Genomic DNA, 21,690 nt, shown 5'->3' with positions numbered 1-21,690 from the left:
TCTCCAAGGCCCTGACATCCTTCCTAAAGTGCGGTGCCCAGAATTGGACACAATCCTCCAGCTGGGGCCGAACCAGAGATTATAAAGGTTTAGTATAACTTCTTTGCTGTTTTAAACTATGCCTCTATTTATAAAGCCAAGGATCCCATCTGCCGATTTAACACTCTGGCCTTTCACCTCTGACACCAGGGGGTCAAACCCATTCCAGGGCTGATGGGGTGAAAGGGTCTGTTGGCTCCAACCAGTCCAGTTTATCCGGTCTGGGCCTATATGTGACTCCAGTACCACACCGATGTGACTGCCTCCTGAAATGGCCCCTCAATAACATCAACCACCTACAGCACCGCGGGAGCACCTTCACCACACGGACTGCAGCGGTTCAAGAATGAGGCTCACCACCACCTTCTTGAGGGCAACTAGGGATGGGCAATAAATGAAAAAAGGAAGCAAGTTTTCCAAAAAATCTTATCAAATACTTGAAGGGAAAAAATTTGCAGGGCTGTGGGGAAAGAGCAGGGAGTGGGACTAATTGGAGAGGTCTTTCAAAGAGCCGGCACAAGCACGATGGGCTGAATGGCCTCCTCCTGTGCTGTCTGATTCTCTGATTCTCTGAACATCTGCCCTGATTTGTTTAAGTGAACCCCCAGGTCTCTCTCCACCCGCTTTAAAACTGTACCAATTGTATGATATCCTGTAACATATAAATTTAAAAAGGGCTAACACTCCCAATGCAATCAGGATTTCAGCCTCTCCGGTAAGTGTTTCCTCTCCTTCCCTATTGATAAATGCAGTGAAATTGCAATGATAAAATTGTTCGCCCAGAACTCTTGAAGCTTGTTAAAGTTTTATTGGTTGTGGAAGAAGTTAACTAGACCTGGCAGGATTTGGAGGAGGTTTACCGGTCACTGTGACATTAGAACAGCATCAGAAACTGGTCCCTGAAAATTCCGAGGTTCGGACAGCACAGGAGGAGGTCATTCGGCCCTTCGTGCCTTTTAAAAATGTTGACAGCTGTTTGAACGAGCTCTCCAATTAGTCCCACTCCCTGCTCTTTCCCCAGAGTCCTGCAAATTTTAACCCTTCAAGTACTTATCCAATTCTCTTCTGAAAGTTATTATTGAATCTGCTTCCACCGCCCTTTCAGGCAGCGCATTCCAGATCACAACAACTCGCTGTAAAAACATTCTCCTCATCTCCCCTCTGGTTCTTTTGCCAATTACCTTAAATCTGTGTCACCATTGACCAGAAACTTAACTGGACCAGCCACATAAGTACTGTGGCTATAAGAGCAGGTCAGAGGCTGGGTATTCTGCAGCGAGTGTCTCACCTCCTGACTTCCCAAAGCCTTTCCACCATCTACAAGGGCCTGGATGAGTGCAGATCCAACAACACTCAAGAAGCTCGACACCATCCAGGACAAAGCAGCCCGCTTGATTGGCACTCCATCCACCACCTTAAACATTCACTTCCTCCACCACCGGTGTACCGTGGCTGCACTGTGTACCATCTACAAGATGCACTGCAACAACTTGCTAAGGCTTCTTCGACAGCACCTCCCAAACCCGCGACCTCATCCACCTAGAAGGACAAGGGCAGCAGGTACATGGGAACACCACCACCTCCAAGTTCCCCTCCAAGTCACACACCATCCTGACTTGGAAGTATATCGCTGATCCTTCATTGTCACTGGGTCAAAATCCTGGAACTCCCTCCCTAACAGCACTGTGGGAGTACCTTCACCACACGGACTGCAGCGATTCAAGAAGGTGGCTCACCACCACCTTCTCCAGGGCAACTAGGGCAATAAATGCTGCACCCACATCCCATGAACGAATAAAAAAAGATAAGAACATAAGAAATAGGAGCTGGAGTCGGCCATTTGGCCCCTCGAGCCTGCTCCGCCATTCAATAAGATCATGGCTGATCTCCTACCTCATCTCTATTTTCCTGCACTATCCTCATATCCCTTGATTCCCTTGGTATCCAAAAATCTATCGATCTCAGCCTTGAATATACTCAATGACTGATCCTCCACAGCCGTCTGGGTAGAGAATTCCAAAGATTCACCACCCTCTGAGTGAAGAAATTTCTCCTCACCTCAGCCATAAATGGATGACCCCTTATTCTGAGACTGACCCCTGGTTCTAGACTCCAGCCATGGGAAACATCCTCCCTGCATCTACCCTGTCAAGCCCTCTAAAAATGTTGCCAATTAACTTAAATCTGTGTCCTCTGTTTACCGACCCTCCTGCCACTGGTAACAGTTTCTCCTTATTTACTCGATCAAAACCCCTCATGATTTTGAACACCTCTATTAAACCTCCCCTTAACCTTCTCTGCTCTAAGGAGAACAATCCCAGCTTCTCCAGTCTCTCCACATAACTGAAGTCCCTCATCCCTGGCACCATTCTAGTAAATCTCCTCTGCACCCTCTCCAAGGCCTTGACATCCTTCCTAAAGTGCGGTGCCCAGAATTGGACACAATCCTCCAGCTGGGGCCGAACCAGAGATTATAAAGGTTCAGTATAACTTCTTTGCTGTTTTAAACTATGCCTCTATTTATAAAGCCAAGGATCCCATCTGCCTATTTAACACTCTGGCCTTTCACCTCTGACACCAAAGGGTCAAACCCATTCCAGGGCTGATGGGGTGAAAGGGTCTGTTGGCTCCAACCGGTCCAGTTTATCCGGTCTGGGCCTATATGTGACTCCAGTACCACACCGATGTGACTGCCTCCTGAAATGGCCCCTCAATAACATCAACCACCTACAGCACTGCGGGAGCACCTTCACCACACGGACTGCAGCGGTTCAAGAAGGAGGCTCGCCACCACCTTCTCGAGGGCAACTAGGTATGGGCAATAAATGAAAAAAGGAAGCAAGTTTTCCAAAAAATCTTATCAAATACTTGAAGGGAAAAAATTTGCAGGACTCTGGGGAAATGCGGGCGGGTGAGTGGGACTAATTGGAGAGCTCTTTCAAAGAGCCGGCACAGGCACGATGGGCCGAATGGCCTCCTCCTGTGCTGTCTGATTCTCTGATTCTATGAACATCTGCCCTGATTTGTTTAAGTGAACCCCAGGTGTCTCTGTTCCTCCACCCGCTTTAAAACTGTACCAATTGTATGATATCCTGTTACCTATAAATTAAAAATGTGCTAACACTCCCAATGCAATCAGGATTTCAGCCTCTCCGGTAAGTGTTTCCTCTCCTTCCCTATTGATAAATGCAGTGAAATTGCAATGATAAAATCATTCGCTCAGAACTCTTGAAGCTTGTTAAAGTTTAATTGGTTGTGAAAGAAGTTAACTAGACCTGGCAGGATTTGGAGGAGGTTTACCGGTCATTGTGACATTAGAACAGCATCAGAAACTGGCCCCTGAAAATTCCGAGGTTCAGACAGCACAGGAGGAGGTCATTCGGCCCTTCCTGCCTTTTAAAAATTTTGGCAGGTGTTTGAACAAGCTCTCCAATTAGTCCCACTCCCTGCTCTTTCCCCACAGCCCTGCAAATTTTAGCCCTTCAAGTATTTATCCAATTCTCTTCTGAAAGTTATTATTGAATCTGCTTCCACCGCCCTTTCAGGCAGCGCATTCCAGATCACAACAAATTGCTGCAAAAACATTCTCCTCATCTCCCCTCTGGTTCTTTTGCCAATTATCTTAAACCTGTGTCACCAGTGACCAGAAACTTAACTGGACCAGCCACGTAAATACTGCCGATATAAGAACAGGTCAGAGGCTGGGTATTCTGCGGCGAGTGTCTCACCTCCTGACTCCCCAAAGCCTTTCCACCATCTACTTGGCACAAGTCAGGAGTGTGATGGAATACGCTTCACTTGCCTGGATGAGTGCAGCTCCAACAACACTCAAGAAGCTCGACACCATCCAGGACAAAGCAACCCGCTTGATTGGCACTCCATCCACCACCTTAAACATTCACTCCCTCCACCACCGGCGCACCGTGGCTGCAGTGTGTACCATCTACAAGATGCACTGCAGCAATTCGCCAAGGCTTCTTCGGCAGCACCTCCCAAAGCCGTGACCTCGACCACCTAGAAGGACAAGGGCAGCAGGTACATGGGAACAAGTTCCCCTCCAAGTCACACAACATCCTGACTTGGAAATATATCGGCCGTTCCTTCATCGTCGTTGGGTCAAAATCCTGGAACTCTCTCCCTAACAGCACTGTGGGAGTACCTTCACCACACGAACTGCAGCGGTTCAATAAGGCAGCTCAGCACCACCTTCTCAAGGGCAACTAGGGATGGGCAATAAATGCTGGCCTTGCCAGCGACGCCCACATCCCATGAATGAATAAAAAGAAAAAGAAATAGGAGCAGGAGTCAGCCATTTGGCCCCTCGAGCCTGCTCCACCATTCAATAAGATCATGGCTGATCATCGTCCTCATCTCTACTTTCCCGCCTGATCCCCTATCCCTTGATTCCCTTAATATTCAAAAATCTATCGATCTCAGCCTTGAATATACTCAATGACTGATCCTCCACAGCCGTCTGGGTAGAGAATTCCAAAGATTCACCACCCTCTGAGTGAAGAAATTTCTCCTCATCTCAGCCATAAATGGCCGACCCCTTATTCTAAGACTGACCCCTGGTTCTAGACTCCAGCCATGGGAAACATCCTCCCTGCATCTACCCTGTCAAGCCCTCTAAAAATGTTGCCAATTAACTTAAATCTGTGTCCTCTGGTTACCGACCCTCCTGCATTGGTAACAGTTTCTCCTTATTTACTCGATGAAAACCCCTCATGATTTTGAACACCTCTATTAAATCTCCCCTTAACCTTCTCTGCTCGAAGGAGAACAATCCCAGCTTCTCCAGTCTCTCCACATAACTGAAGTCCCTCGTCCCTGGCACCATTCTAGTAAATCTCCTCTGCACCCTCTCCAAGGCCCTGACATCCTTCCTAAAGTGCGGTGCCCAGAATTGGACACAATCCTCCAGCTGGGGCCGAACCAGAGATTATAAAGGTTCAGTATAACTTCTTTGCTGTTTTAAACTATGCCTCTATTTATAAAGCCAAGGATCCCATCTGCCTATTTAACACTCTGGCCTTTCACCTCTGACACGAGGGGGTCAAACCCATTCCAGGGCTGATGGGGTGAAAGGGACTGTTGGCTCCAACCGGTCCAGTTTATCCGGTCTGGGCCTATATGTGACTCCAGTACCACACCGATGTGACTGCCTCCTGAAATGGCCCCTCAATAGCATCAACCACCTACAGCACCGCGGGAGCACCTTCACCACACGGACTGCAGCGGTTCAAGAAGGAGGCTCGCCACCACCTTCTCGAGGGCAACTAGGGATTGGCAATAAATGAAAAAAGGAAGCAAGTTTTCCAAAAAAACTTATCAAATACTTGAAGGGAAAAAATTTGCAGGACTCTGGGGAAATGCGGGCGGGTGAGTGGGACTAATTGGAGAGGTCTTTCAAAGAGCCGGCACAGGTACGATGGGCCGAATGACCTCCTCCTGTGCTGTCTGATTCTCTGATTCTATGAACATCTGCCCTGATTTGTTTAAGTGAACCCCCAGGTCTCTCTGTTCCTCCACTCACTTTAAAACTGTACCAATTGTATGATATCCTGTTACCTATGAATTAAAAATGTGCTAACACTCCCAATGCAATCAGGATTTCAGCCTCTCCGGTAAGTGTTTCCTCTCCTTCCCTATTGATAAATGCAGTGAAATTGCAATGATAAAATCGTTCGCTCAGAACTCTTGAAGCTTGTTAAGATTTTATTGCTTGTGAAAGAAGTTAACTAGATCTGGCAGGATTTGGAGGAGGTTTACCGGTCACTGTGACATTAGAACAGCATCAGAAACTGGTCCCTGAAAATTCCGAGGTTCCGATAGCACAGGAGGAGGTCATTCGGCCCTTCGTGCCTTTTAAAAATGTTGCCAATTCCCTTCAATCTGTGTCCTCTGGTTACCGACCCTCCTGCACTGGTAACAGCTTCTCCTTATTTACTCGATCAAAACCCCTCATGATTTTGAACACCTCTATTAAATCTCCCCTTAACCTTCTCTGCTCTAAGGAGAACAATCCCAGCTTCTCCAGTCTCTCCACATAACTGAAGTCCCTCATCCCTGGTACCATTCTAGTAAATCTCCTCTGCACCCTCTCCAAGGCCCTGACATCCTTCGTAAAGTGTGGTGCCCAGAATTGGACAGAAAGGCCGAGAAATTCGATTAAGCCCGAAAATGGGCGGCGTCATCGCGGGCCAAGGTTACTGGCCGCCTGCCCGCAGAAAGAGCGGCGGCAGCGTCGGTATTTTGGTGCTGCCCGCTGATTTAAATGAGCGCAGCGCAGAAGCTCCCGTGCAGTGCGCTCGATCCGGCGGTGACAGCAGCAGGAGGCCGAAGGCGGTGTCTGTAGGGTCGGCACAGCGTTTTTCGGGCAGTCACCTGAGTAACGGTGAAAGACGGTGGCACAGAGCTCCTTAAACCGCTGTGAGAGAAATCCTGGGATTATTCCAAAATATAAGTCGAATGCAGAAAATTTAATGGACTGAGTGCGATATAATGGAAGTCATAGAAGATAGGGGCAGGAGTAGGCCATTCGGCCCCTCGAGCCTGCTCCGCCATTCAATGAGATTCAACGAGTCGCGCCATTTCCGGAGCAGAGATGTTGCTAAAGTGTCAAGAGTTGGCCGTGAGTACAGCCACTTGCTGCATTTATTAAAATACGGCAATGATCACAAGACAAGCTCAGTGGAAATTCCTAACTGTTCTTCCAAGCGAATTCAGGATTGTTTGTATAGGAACTGTGTATTATATCGGCACCTGTCTTTATATTCAACTAGAACCCTCGGTAAATCTTCATATTTCTTTAACGGGTTCCTTGGCGTTTCCTTCATGTGAACTGGATCTTGATGAAAAGATCAAAAAAATAACTTCAATGAAGTGAACGAGTAAAAAAGCAGCTCGACCCAGATCATGTTAAAGAATTTTTGCAATAAACTGAAAGACAATTGAAGTGAGTTATTTGGGTGTAACTTATTTAAAAGCAGCAAATCTGTTAAACAAAGGGGAAGATGACCTCTTGGTCAGAGTTCACTGGGGTCAATGGGGCAGGAGAGAGTTTAATTACATCTTCAACATCCACAAATCTGGGGGAGAATATTTCTTCATTCTTGGCCATTTAGAACCAGACTTCAAAACTTTACATATTATTTCATCAGTCCCTAAACCGGAAAACCCAATTTATAAAATTTAAGGAGATCCAGCTTTGATTTTTTCCTGCGATTCTTACAGTGTAGTTTGTTTCGAAGTATTTCCCTCCTGTAATGTTTGACTGACCAGACGGGGAGATTTGATGTATCCCATTGGAAGCAGTTCTCACTCCAATTCCACAGTCTGAGCTCTCCCTGGTTACCGATGATCTCCCTGGTTACCGATGATCTCCCTGGTTACCGGTGATCTCCCTGGTTACCGATGATCTCCCTGGTTACCGGTGATCTCCCTGGTTACCAGTGATCTCCTTAGTTACCGGTGATCTCCCTGGTTACCAGTGATCTCCCTGGTTACTGGTGAACTCCCTAGTTACTGGTGATCTCCCTGGTTACCGGTGAGCTCAGCAGCTGTTTACTGGATGGTTTACTGTTCACCGCCGCTTCCTCCTGGCTCTCTGCACTGTCAACGGCCACACGCATGGGCTTGCTGTGGTGAGGGTGGTAAGTGGAGCGGTGAAGTCCACAATCGCTGAGCGTACATCAATTCGGCGTTGCACGGCGATTGACATCACACTCCTCCAAGCGCAGGCAATGGCGCCGCTGCCAACCTGCCCAATATGGCGGCCGCCCCGTTCTGTCCCGGGAGTGGGCGGAAGTCGGTCGGCCGCCATTTTTGCTTCAAAAATGGCCTTAACGGCCGGCGATAAAGTTTGGAATTTCTAGGCCAATATTCCAGCTGAGGCCTGGCCAGTGATTCACAATTTGGGAGAAGAGAGAATGATTGCGATGTAGCTACGTAAATAAAATACAGTAAAATACTTCTGTGACCAGGGGAAGGTTATTCCGAGGCCAAAACAACAATGAACTTGACTTTCCGGGTAAGAAACGGCCTCCTGTGATAGTTTGACTTTTGACCTCCCTGTCCTCACATCTTTTTCCTTCCGTCACTCAGGGATCGACAGGGTTTCCGGGATTTTCTGGTTCAAACGGAGAGAAAGGAGCGAGGGTAAGGCTGGTTTTTGTTTATTTAGCGATGGACTCAATTCCAGGCCTAGTGGCATTTGGCCGGTTGGCCTTCAGTTAAACATCTCCCAGGGTGGATGACACTGGGCCTCAGGGCCAGCCCTCAATGTCTCTGCGGCACTTCTGTGTATAAAATGTAAATGAGATTCGAATCAATCCAAACTGTTGAGTAGAAATTGTTTACAACTTCCGAAAAATACTTCAGTTCTAAGTAGAGAAGAAAACAAATACACACACTCACACTCACTCACACTCACTCACACACACTCACACACACTCACACTCACACACACACACACACTCACTCACATTCACACACTCACTCACACACACACTCTCACACTCACAATCACTCGCACACTCACACACACTCACACACACTCACACTCACGCACTCACTCAAACACACTCACACACACACTCAATCACACACACACACACACACACTCACTCACTCACTCACTCACTCACTCACACTCACACTCTCACTCACTCAAACACTCACACACACACAGTCACACAAACAGGAACACACACGCACGCACACACACACACACACACACACACACACACTCTCTCTCTCTCTCTCTCTCTCTCTCACACACACTCACACTCACATACTCACACACACTCACTCAAACACACACACTCAGACTTACTCACTCACACACTCACACACATTCACACTCACTCACACTCTCACACTCACTCACTCACTCACTCACTCAAACACACACACTCAGGCTTACTCACACACTCACACACATTCACACTCACTCACACACACTCACTCACACACACTCACACACTCACACACACTCACACTCACACTCACACTCACACATCCACATCCACACACACCACAACACAACTTGCATTTATATAGCACCTTTAACTAGTAAAACCTCCCAAGGCGCTTCACAGGAGCCTAAATCAGACACAATTTGACACTGAGCCACATAAGGAGGAGAGAGAGGCGGAGAGGTTTAGGGAGGGAATTCCAGAGCTTAGGGCCCAGGCAGCTGAAGGCACGGCCGTCAATGGTGGAGCGATTGAAATCGGGGATGCTCAAGAGGCCAGAATTGGAGGAGCGCAGATATATCGGAGTGTTGTAGGGCTGGAGGAGATTACAGAGATAGGGAGGGGTGAGGCCATGGAGGGATTTGAAAACAAGGATGAGAATTTTAAAATCGAGACGTTGCCGGACTGGCAGCCAATGTAGGTCAGCGAGCACAGGGGTGAGGGGTGAACGGGACTTGGTGTGAGTTAGGACATGGGGCAGTGAGCACAGGGGTGAGGGGTGAACGGGACTTGGTGTGAGTTAGGACATGGGGCAGTGAGCACTGGCATGAGGGGTGAACGGGACTTGGTGTGAGTTAGGACACGGGACAGTGAGCACAGGGGTGAGGGGTGAACGGGACTTGGTGTGAGTTAGGACACGGGACAGTGAGCACAGGGGTGAGGGGTGAACGGGACTTGGTGTGAGTTAGGACACGGGGCAGTGAGCACAGGGGTGAGGGGTGAACGGGACTTGGTGTGAGTTAGGACATGGGGCAGCAGAAATTTTGATGAGCTGATGTTTACGGAGGGTGGAAGATTGGAGGCCGGCCAGGAGAGCGTTGGAATAGTCGAGTCTGGCGGTGACAACCTCTCAAGCAGCGTAGACAGGAGAGAGTCGCAGCGTAGACGGGAATGGGTCATAGCGTAGACGGGAGAGAGTCGCAGTGTAGACGGGAGAGAGTCACAGCGTAGACGGGAACGGTTCGCAGCGTAGACGGGAGAGGGTCTCAGCGTAGACGGGAGAGGGTCTCAGCGTAGACGGGAGAGGGTCTCAGCGTAGACGGGAGAGGGTCGCAGCGTAGACGGGAGAGGGTCGCAGCGTAGACGGGAGAGGGTCGCAGCGTAGACGGGAGAGGGTCGCAGCGTAGACGGGAGAGGGTCGCAGCGTAGACGGGAGAGGGTCGCAGCGTAGACGGGAGAGGGTCGCAGCGTAGACGGGAGAGGGTCGCAGCGTAGACGGGAGAGGGTCGCAGCGTAGACGGGAGAGGGTCGCAGCGTAGACGGGAGAGGGTCGCAGCGTAGACGGGAGAGGGTCGCAGCGTAGACGGGAGAGGGTCGCAGCGTAGACGGGAGAGGGTCGCAGCGTAGACGGGAACGGTTCGCAGCGTAGACGGGAGAGGGTCGCAGCGTAGACGGGAGAGGGTCGCACCGTGGACGGGAGAGGGTCGCAGCGTAGACGGGAGAGGGTCGCAGCGTAGACGGGAGAGGGTCGCAGCGTAGAAGGGAATGGGTCGCAGCGTAGACGGGAGAGGGTCGCAGCGTAGACGGGAGAGGGTCGCAGCGTAGACCGGAGAGGGTCGCAGCGTAGGCGGGAGAGGGTCGCAGCGTAGGCGGGAGAGGGTCGCAGCGTAGGCGGGAGAGGGTCACAGCGTAGACGGGAGAGAGTCTCAGCGTAGACGGGAGAGGGTCGCAGCGTAGACCGGAGAGAGTCGCAGCGTAGACGGGAGAGGGTCGCAGCGTAGACGGGAATGGGTCGTAGCGTAGACGGGAGAGGGTCGCAGCGTAGACGGGAGAGGGTCGCAGCGTAGAAGGGAATGGGTCGCAGCGTAGACGGGAGAGGGTCGCAGCGTAGAAGGGAGAGGCTCGCAGCGTAGACGGGAGAGGGTCTCAGCGTAGACGGGAATGGGTCGCAGCGTAGACGGGAGAGGGTCGCTGCGTAGACGGGAATGGGTCGCAGCGTAGACGGGAATGGGTCGCAGCGTAGACGAGAGAGGGTCGCAGCGTACACGGGAGAGAGTCACAGCGTAGACGGGAGAGGGTGGCAGCGTAGACGGGAGAGGGTCGCAGCGTAGACGGGAGAGGGTCGCAGCGTAGACGGGAGAGGGTCGCAGCGTAGACGGGAGAGGGTCGCAGCGTAGAAGGGAGAGGCTCGCAGCGTAGACGGGAGAGGGTCTCAGCGTAGACGGGAATGGGTCGCAGCGTAGATGGGAGAGGGTCGCTGCGTAGACGGGAATGGGTCGCAGCGTAGACGGGAATGGGTCGCAGCGTAGACGAGAGAGGGTCGCAGCGTACACGGGAGAGAGTCACAGCGTAGACGGGAGAGGGTGGCAGCGTAGACGGGAGAGGGTCGCAGCGTAGACGGGAATGGGTCGCAGCGTAGACGGGAGAGGGTCTCAGCGTAGACGGGAATGGGTCGCAGCGTAGACGGGAGAGGGTCGCTGCGTAGACGGGAATGGGTCGCAGCGTAGACGGGAGAGTGTCGCAGCGTAGACGGGAATGGGTCGCAGCGTAGACGGGAGAGGGTCGCAGCGTAGGCGGGAGAGGGTCGCAGCGTAGACGGGAGAGGGTCGCAGCGTAGACGGGAGAGGGTCGCAGCGTAGACGGGAGAGGGTCGCAGCGTAGACGGGAGAGGGTCGCAGCGTAGACGGGAGAGGGTCGCAGCGTAGACGGGAGAGGGTCGCAGCGTAGACGGGAGAGGGTCACAGCGTAGACGGTTGAGGGTCGCAGCGTAGACGGGAGCGGGTCGCAGCGTAGACGGGAGAGGGCCGCAGCGTAGGCGGGAGAGGGTCGCTGCGTAGGCGGGAGAGGGTCGCAGCGTAGGCGGGAGAGGGTCGCAGCGTAGACGGGAGAGGGTCGAAGCGTAGACGGGAATGGGTCGCAGCGTAGACGGGAGAGGGTGGCAGCGTAGACGGGAGAGGGTCGCAGCATAGACGGGAGAGGGTCGCAGCGTAGACGGGAACGGTTCGCAGCGTAGACGGGAGAGTGTCTCAGCATAGGCGGGAGAGAGTCGCAGCGTAGACGGGAGACAGTCCGCAGCGTAGACGGGAACGGTTCGCAGCGTAGACGGGAGAGGGTCTCAGCGTAGACGGGAGAGGGTCGCAGCGTAGAAGGGAATGGGTAGCAGCGTAGACGGGAGAGGGTCGCAGCGTAGACGGGAGAGAGTCGCAGCGTAGACGGGAGAGAGTCTCAGCGTAGACGGGAGAGGGTCGCAGCGTAGACGGGAGAGGATCGCAGCATAGACGGGAGAGGGCCGCAGCGTAGACGGGAGAGGGTCGCAGCGTAGACGGGAGAGGGTCGCAGCGTAGACGGGAGAGGGTCTCAGCGTAGACGGGAGAGGGTCGCAGAGTAGACGGCAGAGGGTCACAGCGTAGACGGGAATGGGTCGCAGCGTAGACGGGAGAGGGTCGCAGCGTAGACGGGAGACAGTCCGCAGCGTAGACGGGAGAGGGTCTCAGCGTAGACGGGAGAGGGTCGCAGCGTAGACGGGAGAGGGTCGCAGCGTAGACAGGAGACAGTCCGCAGCGTAGACGGGAACGGTTCGCAGCGTAGACGGGAGAGGGTCGCAGCGTAGACGGTAATGGGTCGCAGCGTAGACGGGAGAGGGTTGCAGCGCAGACGGGAGAGGGTAGCAGCGTCGACGGGAGAGGGTCGCAGCGTAGACGGGAGAGGGTCGCAGCGTAGACGGGAGAGGGTCGCAGCGTAGACGGGAGAGGGTCGCAGCGTAGAAGGGAATGGGTCGCAGCGTAGACGGGAGAGGGTCGCAGCGTAGACGGGAGAGGGTCGCAGCGTAGACGGGAGAGGGTCGCCGCGTAGACGGGAGAGGGTCTCAGCGTAGACGGGAGAGGTTCGCAGCGTAGACGGGAGAGGGTCGCAGCGTAGACGGGAGAGGGTCGCAGCGTAGACGGGAGAGGGTCGCAGCGTAGACGGGAGAGGGTCGCAGCGTAGACGGGAGAGGGTCGCAGCGTAGACGGGAGAGGGTCGCAGCGTAGACGGGAGAGGGCCGCAGCGTAGACGGGAGAGGGCCGCAGCGTTGACGGGAGAGGGTCGCAGCGTAGACGGGAGAGGGTCGCAGCGTAGACGGGAGAGGGTCGCAGCGTAGACGGGAGAGGGTCGCAGCGTAGACGGGAGAGGGTCGCAGCGTAGACGGGAGAGGGTCGCAGCGTAGACGGGAGAGGGTCGCAGCGTAGACGGGAGAGGGTCGCAGCGTAGACGGGAGAGGGTCGCAGCGTAGACGGGAGAGGGTCGCAGCGTAGACGGGAGAGGGTCGCAGCGTAGACGGGAGAGGGTCGCAGCGTAGACGGCAGAGGTTCGCAGCGTAGACGGGAGAGGGTCGCAGCGTAGACGGGAGAGGGTCGCAGCGTAGACGGGAGAGGGTCGCAGCGTAGACGGTAATGGGTCGCAGCGTAGACGGGAGAGGGTCGCAGCGTCGACGGGAGAGGGTCGCAGCGTAGAAGGGAATGGGTCGCAGCGTAGACGGGAGAGGGTCGCAGGGTAGACGGGAGAGGGTCGCAGCGTAGACGGGAGAGGGTCGCAGCGTAGACGGGAGAGGGTCGCAGCGTAGACGGGAGAGGGCCGCAGCGTAGACGGGAGAGGGCCGCAGCGTAGACGGGAGAGGGCCGCAGCGTAGACGGGAGAGGGCCGCAGCGTAGACGGGAGAGGGCCGCAGCGTAGACGGGAGAGGGCCGCAGCGTAGACGGGAGGGGGCCGCAGCGTAGACGGGAGAGGGCCGCAGCGTAGACGGGAGAGGGCCGCAGCGTAGACGGGAGAGGGCCGCAGCGTAGACGGGAGAGGGCCGCAGCGTAGACGGGAGAGGGCCGCAGCGTAGACGGGAGAGGGTCGCAGCGTAGACGGGAGAGGGTCGCAGCGTAGACGGGAGAGGGTCGCAGCGTAGACGGGAGAGGGTCGCAGCGTAGACGGGAGAGGGTCGCAGCGTAGACGGGAGAGGGTCGCAGCGTAGACGGGAGAGGGTCGCAGCGTAGACGGGAGAGGGTCGCAGCGTAGGCGGGAGAGTGTCGCAGCGTAGACGGCAGAGGGTCACAGCGTAGACGGGAGAGGGTCTCAGCGTAGACGGGAGAGGGTCGCAGCGTAGACCGGAGAGAGTCGCAGCGTAGACGGGAGAGGGTCGCAGCGTAGACGGGAATGGGTCGCAGCGTAGACGGGAGAGGGTCGCAGCGTAGACGGGAGAGGGTCGCAGCGTAGAAGGGAATGGGTCGCAGCGTAGACGGGAGAGGCTCGCAGCGTAGACGGGAGAGGCTCGCAGCGTAGACGGGAAAGGGTCTCAGCGTAGACGGGAATGGGTCGCAGCGTAGACGGGAGAGGGTCGCTGCGTAGACGGGAATGGGTCGCAGCGTAGACGGGAATGGGTCGCAGCGTAGACGGGAGAGGGTCGCAGCGTAGACGGGAGAGGGTCGCAGCGTAGACGGGAGAGGGTCTCAGCGTAGACGGGAGAGGGTCTCAGCGTAGACGGGAGAGGGTCGCAGCGTAGACGGGAGAGGGTCGCAGCGTAGACAGGAGACAGTCCGCAGCGTAGACGGGAACGGTTCGCAGCGTAGACGGGAGAGGGTCGCAGCGTAGACGGTAATGGGTCGCAGCGTAGACGGGAGAGGGTCGCAGCGTCGACGGGAGAGGGTCGCAGCGTAGACGGGAGAGGGTCGCAGCGTAGACGTGAGAGGGTCGCAGCGTAGAAGGGAATGGGTCGCAGCGTAGACGGGAGAGGGTCGCAGCGTAGACGGGAGAGGGTCGCAGCGTAGACGGGAGAGGGTCTCTGCGTAGACGGGAGAGGTTCGCAGCGTAGACGGGAGAGGGTCGCAGCGTAGACGGGAGAGGGTCGCAGCGTAGACGGGAGAGGGTCGCAGCGTCGACGGGAGAGGGTCGCAGCGTCGACGGGAGAGGGTCGCAGCGTAGACGGGAGAGGGTCGCTGCGTAGACGGGAATGGGTCGCAGCGTAGACGGGAGAGGGTCGCAGCGTAGACGGGAGAGGGTCGCAGCGTAGACGGGAGAGGGTCGCAGCGTAGACGGCAGAGGTTCGCAGCGTAGACGGGAGAGGGTCGCAGCGTAGACGGGAGAGGGCCGCAGCGTAGACGGGAATGGGTCGCAGCGTAGACGGGAATGGGTCGCAGCGTAGACGGGAATGGGTCGCAGCGTAGACGGGAGAGGTTCGCAGCGTAGACGGGAATGGGTCGCAGCGTAGACGGGAGAGGGTCGCAGCGTAGACGGGAATGGGTCGCAGCGTAGACGGGAGAGGGTCGCAGCGTAGACGGGAATGGGTCACAGCATAGACAGGAGAGAGTCACAGCGTAGACGGTAGAGGGTCGCAGCGTAGACGGGAATGGGTCGCAGCGTAGACGGGAGACAGTCTCAGCGTAGACGGGAGAGGATCTCAGCGTAGACGGGAGAGGGCCGCAGCGTAGACGGGAATGGGTCGCAGCGTAGACGGGAATGGGTCGCAGCGTAGACGGGAATGGGTCGCAGCGTAGACGGGAGAGGTTGGCAGCGTAGACGGGAATGGGTCGCAGCGTAGACGGGAGAGGGTCGCAGCGTAGACGGGAATGGGTCGCAGCGTAGACGGGAGAGGGTCGCAGCGTAGACGGGAATGGGTCGCAGCGTAGACGGGAGAGGTTCACAGCGTAGACGGGAATGGGTCGCAGCATAGACAGGAGACTGTCACAGCGTAGACAGTAGAGGGTCGCAGCGTAGACGGGAAAGGTTCGCAGCGTAGACGGGAGAGGGTCGCAGCGTAGACGGGAATGGGTCGCAGCGTAGACGGGAGAGGGTCGCAGCGTAGACGGGAGAGGGTCGCAGCGTAGAAGGGAATGGGTCGCAGCGTAGACGGGAGAGGCTCGCAGCGTAGACGGGAGAGGCTCGCAGCGTAGACGGGAGAGGGTCGCAGCGTAGACGGGAGAGGGTCGCAGCGTAGACGGGAGAGGGTCGCAGCGTAGACGGGAGAGGGTCGCAGCGTAGACGGGAGAGGGTCGCAGCGTAGACGGGAGAGGGTCGCAGCGTAGACGGGAGAGGGTCGCAGCGTAGACGGGAGAGGGTCGCAGCGTAGACGGGAGAGGGTCGCAGCGTAGACGGGAGAGGGTCGCAGCGTAGACGGGAGAGGGTCGCAGCGTAGACGGGAGAGGGTCGCAGCGTAGACGGGAGATGGTCGCAGCGTAGACGGGAGAGGGTCGCAGCGTAGACGGGAATGGGTCGCAGCGTAGACGGGAGAGGGTCGCAGCGTAGACGGGAGAGGGTCGCAGCGTAGAAGGGAATGGGTCGCAGCGTAGACGGGAGAGGGTCGCAGCGTAGACGGGAGAGGGTCGCAGCGTAGACGGAAGAGGGTCTCAGCGTAGGCGGGAATGGGTCGCAGCGTAGACGGGAGAGGGTCGCTGCGTAGACGGGAATGGGTCGCAGCGTAGACGGGAGAGTGTCGCAGCGTAGACGGGAATGGGTCGCAGCGTAGACGGGAGAGGGTCGCAGCGTAGACGGGAGAGGGTCGCAGCGTAGACGGGAGAGGGTCGCAGCGTAGACGGGAGAGGGTCGCAGCGTAGACGGGAGAGGGTCGCAGCGTAGACGGGAGAGGGTCGCAGCGTAGACGGGAGAGTGTCGCAGCGTAGACGGGAGAGGGTCGCAGCGTAGACGGGAGAGGGTCGCAGCGTAGACGGGAGAGGGTCGCAGCGTAGACGGGAGAGGGTCGCAGCGTAGACGGGAGAGGGTCGCAGCGTAGACGGGAGAGGGTCGCAGCGTAGACGGTTGAGGGTCGCAGCGTAGACGGGAGAGGGCCGCAGCGTAGGCGGGAGAGGGCCGCAGCGTAGGCGGGAGAGGGCCGCAGCGTAGGCGGGAGAGGGTCGCAGCGTAGACGGGAATGGGTCGCAGCGTAGACGGGAGAGGGTGGCAGCGTAGACGGGAGAGGTTGGCAGCGTAGACGGGAGAGGGTCGCAGCGTAGACGGTTGAGGGCCGCAGCGTCGACGGGAGAGGGCCGCAGCGTCGACGGGAGAGGGCCGCAGCGTAGACGGGAGAGGGCCGCAGCGTAGGCGGGAATGGGTCGCAGCGTAGGCGGGAATGGGTCGCAGCGTAGACGGGAGAGGGTGGCAGCGTAGACGGGAGAGGTTGGCAGCGTAGACGGGAGAGGGTCGCAGCGTAGACGGGAGAGGGTCGCAGCGTAGACGGGAACGGTTCGCAGCGTAGACGGGAGAGTGTCTCAGCGTAGGCGGGAGAGAGTCGCAGCGTAGACGGGAGACAGTCCGCAGCGTAGACGGGAACGGTTCGCAGCGTAGACGGGAGAGGGTCTCAGCGTAGACGGGAGAGGGTCTCAGCGTAGACGGGAGAGGGTCTCAGCGTAGACGGGAGAGGGTCGCAGCGTAGACGGGAATGGGTCGCAGTGTAGACGGGAGAGGGTCGCAGCGTAGACGGGAGAGGGTCGCAGCGTAGAAGGGAATGGGTCGCAGCGTAGACGGGAGAGGGTCGCAGCGTAGACGGGAGAGGGTCGCAGCGTAGACGGAAGAGGGTCTCAGCGTAGACGGGAATGGGTCGCAGCGTAGACGGGAGAGGGTCGCTGCGTAGACGGGAATGGGTCGCAGCGTAGACGGGAGAGTGTCGCAGCGTAGACGGGAATGGGTCGCAGCGTAGACGGGAGAGGGTCGCAGCGTAGACGGGAGAGGGTCGCAGCGTAGACGGGAGAGGGTCGCAGCGTAGACGGGAGAGGGTCGCAGCGTAGACGGGAGAGGGTCGCAGCGTAGACGGGAGAGGGTCGCAGCGTAGACGGGAGAGGGTCGCAGCGTAGACGGGAGAGGGTCGCAGCGTAGACGGGAGAGGGTCGCAGCGTAGACGGGAGAGGGTCGCAGCGTAGACGGGAGAGGGTCGCAGCGTAGAAGGGAATGGGTCGCAGCGTAGACGGGAGAGGGTCGCAGCGTAGACGGGAGAGGGTCGCAGCGTAGACGGAAGAGGGTCTCAGCGTAGGCGGGAATGGGTCGCAGCGTAGACGGGAGAGGGTCGCTGCGTAGACGGGAATGGGTCGCAGCGTAGACGGGAGAGTGTCGCAGCGTAGACGGGAATGGGTCGCAGCGTAGACGGGAGAGGGTCGCAGCGTAGACGGGAGAGGGTCGCAGCGTAGACGGGAGAGGGTCGCAGCGTAGACGGGAGAGGGTCGCAGCGTAGACGGGAGAGGGTCGCAGCGTAGACGGGAGAGGGTCGCAGCGTAGACGGGAGAGTGTCGCAGCGTAGACGGGAGAGGGTCGCAGCGTAGACGGGAGAGTGTCGCAGCGTAGACGGGAGAGGGTCGCAGCGTAGACGGGAGAGGGTCGCAGCGTAGACGGGAGAGGGTCGCAGCGTAGACGGGAGAGGGTCGCAGCGTAGACGGGAGAGGGTCGCAGCGTAGACGGGAGAGGGTCGCAGCGTAGACGGTTGAGGGTCGCAGCGTAGACGGGAGAGGGCCGCAGCGTAGGCGGGAGAGGGCCGCAGCGTAGGCGGGAGAGGGCCGCAGCGTAGGCGGGAGAGGGTCGCAGCGTAGACGGGAATGGGTCGCAGCGTAGACGGGAGAGGGTGGCAGCGTAGACGGGAGAGGTTGGCAGCGTAGACGGGAGAGGGTCGCAGCGTAGACGGTTGAGGGCCGCAGCGTCGACGGGAGAGGGCCGCAGCGTCGACGGGAGAGGGCCGCAGCGTAGACGGGAGAGGGCCGCAGCGTAGGCGGGAATGGGTCGCAGCGTAGACGGGAGAGGGTGGCAGCGTAGACGGGAGAGGTTGGCAGCGTAGACGGGAGAGGGTCGCAGCGTAGACGGGAGAGGGTCGCAGCGTAGACGGGAACGGTTCGCAGCGTAGACGGGAGAGTGTCTCAGCGTAGGCGGGAGAGAGTCGCAGCGTAGACGGGAGACAGTCCGCAGCGTAGACGGGAACGGTTCGCAGCGTAGACGGGAGAGGGTCTCAGCGTAGACGGGAGAGGGTCTCAGCGTAGACGGGAGAGGGTCTCAGCGTAGACGGGAGAGGGTCGCAGCGTAGAAGGGAATGGGTCGCAGCGTAGACGGGAGAGGGTCGCAGCGTAGACGGGAGAGGGTCGCAGCGTAGACGGAAGAGGGTCTCAGCGTAGGCGGGAATGGGTCGCAGCGTAGACGGGAGAGGGTCGCTGCGTAGACGGGAATGGGTCGCAGCGTAGACGGGAGAGTGTCGCAGCGTAGACGGGAATGGGTCGCAGCGTAGACGGGAGAGGGTCGCAGCGTAGACGGGAGAGGGTCGCAGCGTAGACGGGAGAGGGTCGCAGCGTAGACGGGAGAGGGTCGCAGCGTAGACGGGAGAGGGTCGCAGCGTAGACGGGAGAGGGTCGCAGCGTAGACGGGAGAGTGTCGCAGCGTAGACGGGAGAGGGTCGCAGCGTAGACGGGAGAGGGTCGCAGCGTAGACGGGAGAGGGTCGCAGCGTAGACGGGAGAGGGTCGCAGCGTAGACGGGAGAGGGTCGCAGCGTAGACGGGAGAGGGTCGCAGCGTAGACGGTTGAGGGTCGCAGCGTAGACGGGAGAGGGCCGCAGCGTAGGCGGGAGAGGGCCGCAGCGTAGGCGGGAGAGGGCCGCAGCGTAGGCGGGAGAGGGTCGCAGCGTAGACGGGAATGGGTCGCAGCGTAGACGGGAGAGGGTGGCAGCGTAGACGGGAGAGGTTGGCAGCGTAGACGGGAGAGGGTCGCAGCGTAGACGGTTGAGGGCCGCAGCGTCGACGGGAGAGGGCCGCAGCGTCGACGGGAGAGGGCCGCAGCGTAGACGGGAGAGGGCCGCAGCGTAGGCGGGAATGGGTCGCAGCGTAGACGGGAGAGGGTGGCAGCGTAGACGGGAGAGGTTGGCAGCGTAGACGGGAGAGGGTCGCAGCGTAGACGGGAGAGGGTCGCAGCGTAGACGGGAACGGTTCGCAGCGTAGACGGGAGAGTGTCTCAGCGTAGGCGGGAGAGAGTCGCAGCGTAGACGGGAGACAGTCCGCAGCGTAGACGGGAACGGTTCGCAGCGTAGACGGGAGAGGGTCTCAGCGTAGACGGGAGAGGGTCTCAGCGTAGACGGGAGAGGGTCTCAGCGTAGACGGGAGAGGGTCGCAGCGTAGACGGGAATGGGTCGCAGTGTAGACGGGAGAGGGTCGCAGCGTAGACGGGAGAGGGTCGCAGCGTAGAAGGGAATGGGTCGCAGCGTAGACGGGAGAGGGTCGCAGCGTAGACGGGAGAGGGTCGCAGCGTAGACGGAAGAGGGTCTCAGCGTAGACGGGAATGGGTCGCAGCGTAGACGGGAGAGGGTCGCTGCGTAGACGGGAATGGGTCGCAGCGTAGACGGGAGAGTGTCGCAGCGTAGACGGGAATGGGTCGCAGCGTAGACGGGAGAGGGTCGCAGCGTAGACGGGAGAGGGTCGCAGCGTAGACGGGAGAGGGTCGCAGCGTAGACGGGAGAGGGTCGCAGCGTAGACGGGAGAGGGTCGCAGCGTAGACGGGAGAGGGTCGCAGCGTAGACGGGAGAGGGTCGCAGCGTAGACGGGAGAGGGTCGCAGCGTAGACGGGAGAGGGTCGCAGCGTAGACGGGAGAGGGTCGCAGCGTAGACGGGAGAGGGTCGCAGCGTAGACGGGAGAGGGTCGCAGCGTAGACGGGAGAGGGTCGCAGCGTAGACGGGAGAGGGTCGCAGCGTAGACGGGAGAGGGTCGCAGCGTAGACGGTTGAGGGTCGCAGCGTAGACGGGAGAGGGCCGCAGCGTAGACGGGAGAGGGCCGCAGCGTAGACGGGAGAGGGCCGCAGCGTAGGCGGGAGAGGGCCGCAGCGTAGACGGGAATGGGTCGCAGCGTAGACGGGAGAGGGTGGCAGCGTAGACGGGAGAGGTTGGCAGCGTAGACGGGAGAGGGTCGCAGCGTAGACGGGAGAGGGTCGCAGCGTAGACGGGAACGGTTCGCAGCGTAGACGGGAGAGTGTCTCAGCGTAGGCGGGAGAGAGTCGCAGCGTAGACGGGAGACAGTCCGCAGCGTAGACGGGAACGGTTCGCAGCGTAGACGGGAGAGGGTCTCAGCGTAGACGGGAGAGGGTCGCAGCGTAGACGGGAGAGGGTCGCAGCGTAGAAGGGAATGGGTCGCAGCGTAGACGGGAGAGGGTCGCAGCGTAGACGGGAGAGAGTCGCAGCGTAGACGGGAGTGAGTCTCAGCGTAGACGGGAGAGGGCCGCAGCGTAGACGGGAGAGGGCCGCAGCGTAGACGGGAGAGGGCCGCAGCGTAGACGGGAGAGGGGCGCAGCGTAGACGGGAGAGGGTCTCAGCGTAGACGGGAGAGGGTCTCAGCGTAGACGGGAGAGGGTCGCAGAGTAGACGGCAGAGGGTCGCAGCGTAGACGGGAATGGGTCGCAGCGTAGACGGGAGAGGGTCGCAGCGTAGACGGGAGAGGGTCTCAGCGTAGACGGGAGAGGGTCTCAGCGTAGACGGGAGAGGGTCTCAGCGTAGACGGGAGAGGGTCGCAGCGTAGACAGGAGACAGTCCGCAGCGTAGACGGGAACGGTTCGCAGCGTAGACGGGAGAGGGTCGCAGCGTAGACAGTAATGGGTCGCAGCGTAGACGGGAGAGGGTCGCAGCGTCGACGGGAGAGGGTCGCAGCGTCGACGGGAGAGGGTCGCAGCGTAGACGTGAGAGGGTCGCAGCGTAGAAGGGAATGGGTCGCAGCGTAGACGGGAGAGGGTCGCAGCGTAGACGGGAGAGGGTCGCAGCGTAGACGGGAGAG

At 58.2% G+C, this 21,690-nt stretch overlaps 1 protein-coding gene across 1 annotated transcript in view; it reads left to right on the top strand.

Moving 5' to 3' along the window:
- Window positions 1–21,690, top strand: part of LOC147122437 (collagen alpha-1(XI) chain-like) — a 745,903-nt gene that overhangs the window by 301,892 nt on the left and 422,321 nt on the right. Inside the window, exon 34 of the mRNA XM_085983595.1 lies at window positions 8,146–8,199. Coding sequence (XP_085839721.1) covers window positions 8,146–8,199 — 54 coding nt within the window. The remainder of the gene's footprint in view (window positions 1–8,145; window positions 8,200–21,690) is intronic.

Source organism: Somniosus microcephalus, chromosome 3 (assembly GCF_052327205.1).
Source record: "Somniosus microcephalus isolate GS21.2 chromosome 3, FLI_Smic_1.0, whole genome shotgun sequence".
Taxonomy (NCBI): Eukaryota; Metazoa; Chordata; class Chondrichthyes; order Squaliformes; family Somniosidae; genus Somniosus; species Somniosus microcephalus.
The sequence above is the reverse complement of the archived record's forward strand: the minus strand, read 5'-3'. Positions and strand labels throughout refer to the sequence as shown.